This window comes from Corvus brachyrhynchos, unplaced genomic scaffold (genome assembly GCF_000691975.1).
Source record: "Corvus brachyrhynchos isolate BGI_N302 unplaced genomic scaffold, ASM69197v1 scaffold1206, whole genome shotgun sequence".
Lineage (NCBI taxonomy): Eukaryota > Metazoa > Chordata > Aves > Passeriformes > Corvidae > Corvus > Corvus brachyrhynchos.
The window spans coordinates 54,685-55,736 of NW_008238677.1; the positions used below are offsets into that span (position 1 = coordinate 54,685).

At 63.7% G+C, this 1,052-nt stretch overlaps 1 protein-coding gene across 1 annotated transcript in view; it reads right to left on the reverse strand.

Moving 5' to 3' along the window:
* The window catches only part of LOC108447594 (neurexin-2-like), a 3,449-nt gene extending 2,995 nt beyond the window's left edge, over positions 1 to 454 (reverse strand). The window contains exons 1-2 of the mRNA XM_017738091.1: positions 383 to 454; positions 1 to 326 (exon numbers count right to left, since the gene is read on the reverse strand). Of these exons, the coding sequence (XP_017593580.1) occupies positions 1 to 326; positions 383 to 454 (398 nt within the window). The remainder of the gene's footprint in view (positions 327 to 382) is intronic.
* Positions 455 to 1,052: the final 598 nt, after the last annotated feature.

A 1,052-nucleotide genomic window follows, 5' to 3' on the forward strand; every position in this document is an offset into this window, starting at 1 on the left:
ACGTGGTGCCAGCCGCCGTCGTGGAACTTGCCGTTGACGGGCTCCACCAGCGCCTCGAAGGCGCCGGCGCCCAGGTTGATGACGAGCCACACGGCGCCGGCCTTGAGCGACAGGTTCAGGAAGTCGGCGGCACGGCCGGTGTGCAGCAGGAGCCCGTGGCGCTGCCGCGTGCGGAATGCCAGCGCTAGCTCGTCCGCGCTGCTCTGCACCGGCGAGCGCGACACGTCGTAGCAGAAGAACTCGCTGCCCCGGAACGTGGCCACGTACTCGGCGCGGCCTGGCAGTGGCGACAGGGGGGAGCCGGTGTGGGGACGTTGAACGGGGAGCTCAGCACAGGGGGTTTCGCATGGGGATGGGTGGGGGGGGATGTTGGCACTGGGACTTGGCACCAGGCACGTGGCGATGGGGACGTCGCAATGTGGAGCTTGTCGTGGGGACGTTGTGATGGGGACATCGCCGTGGGGTCTTGCACCAGACCTTATGTGGGGACGTGGTGGTGGGGACGTCGTGATGGGGTCATTGTGGTGCAGACGTTGTCATGGGGACGTTGTGGTGGGGACGTTCTCATGGGGATGTCGTGATGGGGACGTCGTGGTGGAGATGTCGTCATGGGGATGTTGTCATGGGGACGTTGTCATGGGGACGTTGTGGTGGGGACGTTCTCATGGGGATGTCGTGATGGGGACGTCGTGGTGGAGATGTCGTCATGGGGATGTTGTCATGGGGATGTTGTCATGGGGACGTTGTGGTGGGGACGTTCTCATGGGGATGTCGTGATGGGGACGTCGTGGTGGAGATGTCGTCATGGGGACGTTGTCATGGGGACGTTGTTATGGGGACGTTGTGGTGGGGACGTTGTGGTGGGGACGTCGTGGTGGGGATGTCGTGGTGGGGACGCTGTCATGGGGACGCTGTCATGGGGACATTGTGATGGGGATGTTGTCATGGGGACATCGCCGTGGGGTCTTGCACCAGACCTTATGTGGGGACGTTGTGATGGGACCCCATCAGCAGGGACCTGGCATGGGGACGTTGTTATGGGGTCCCAGGTG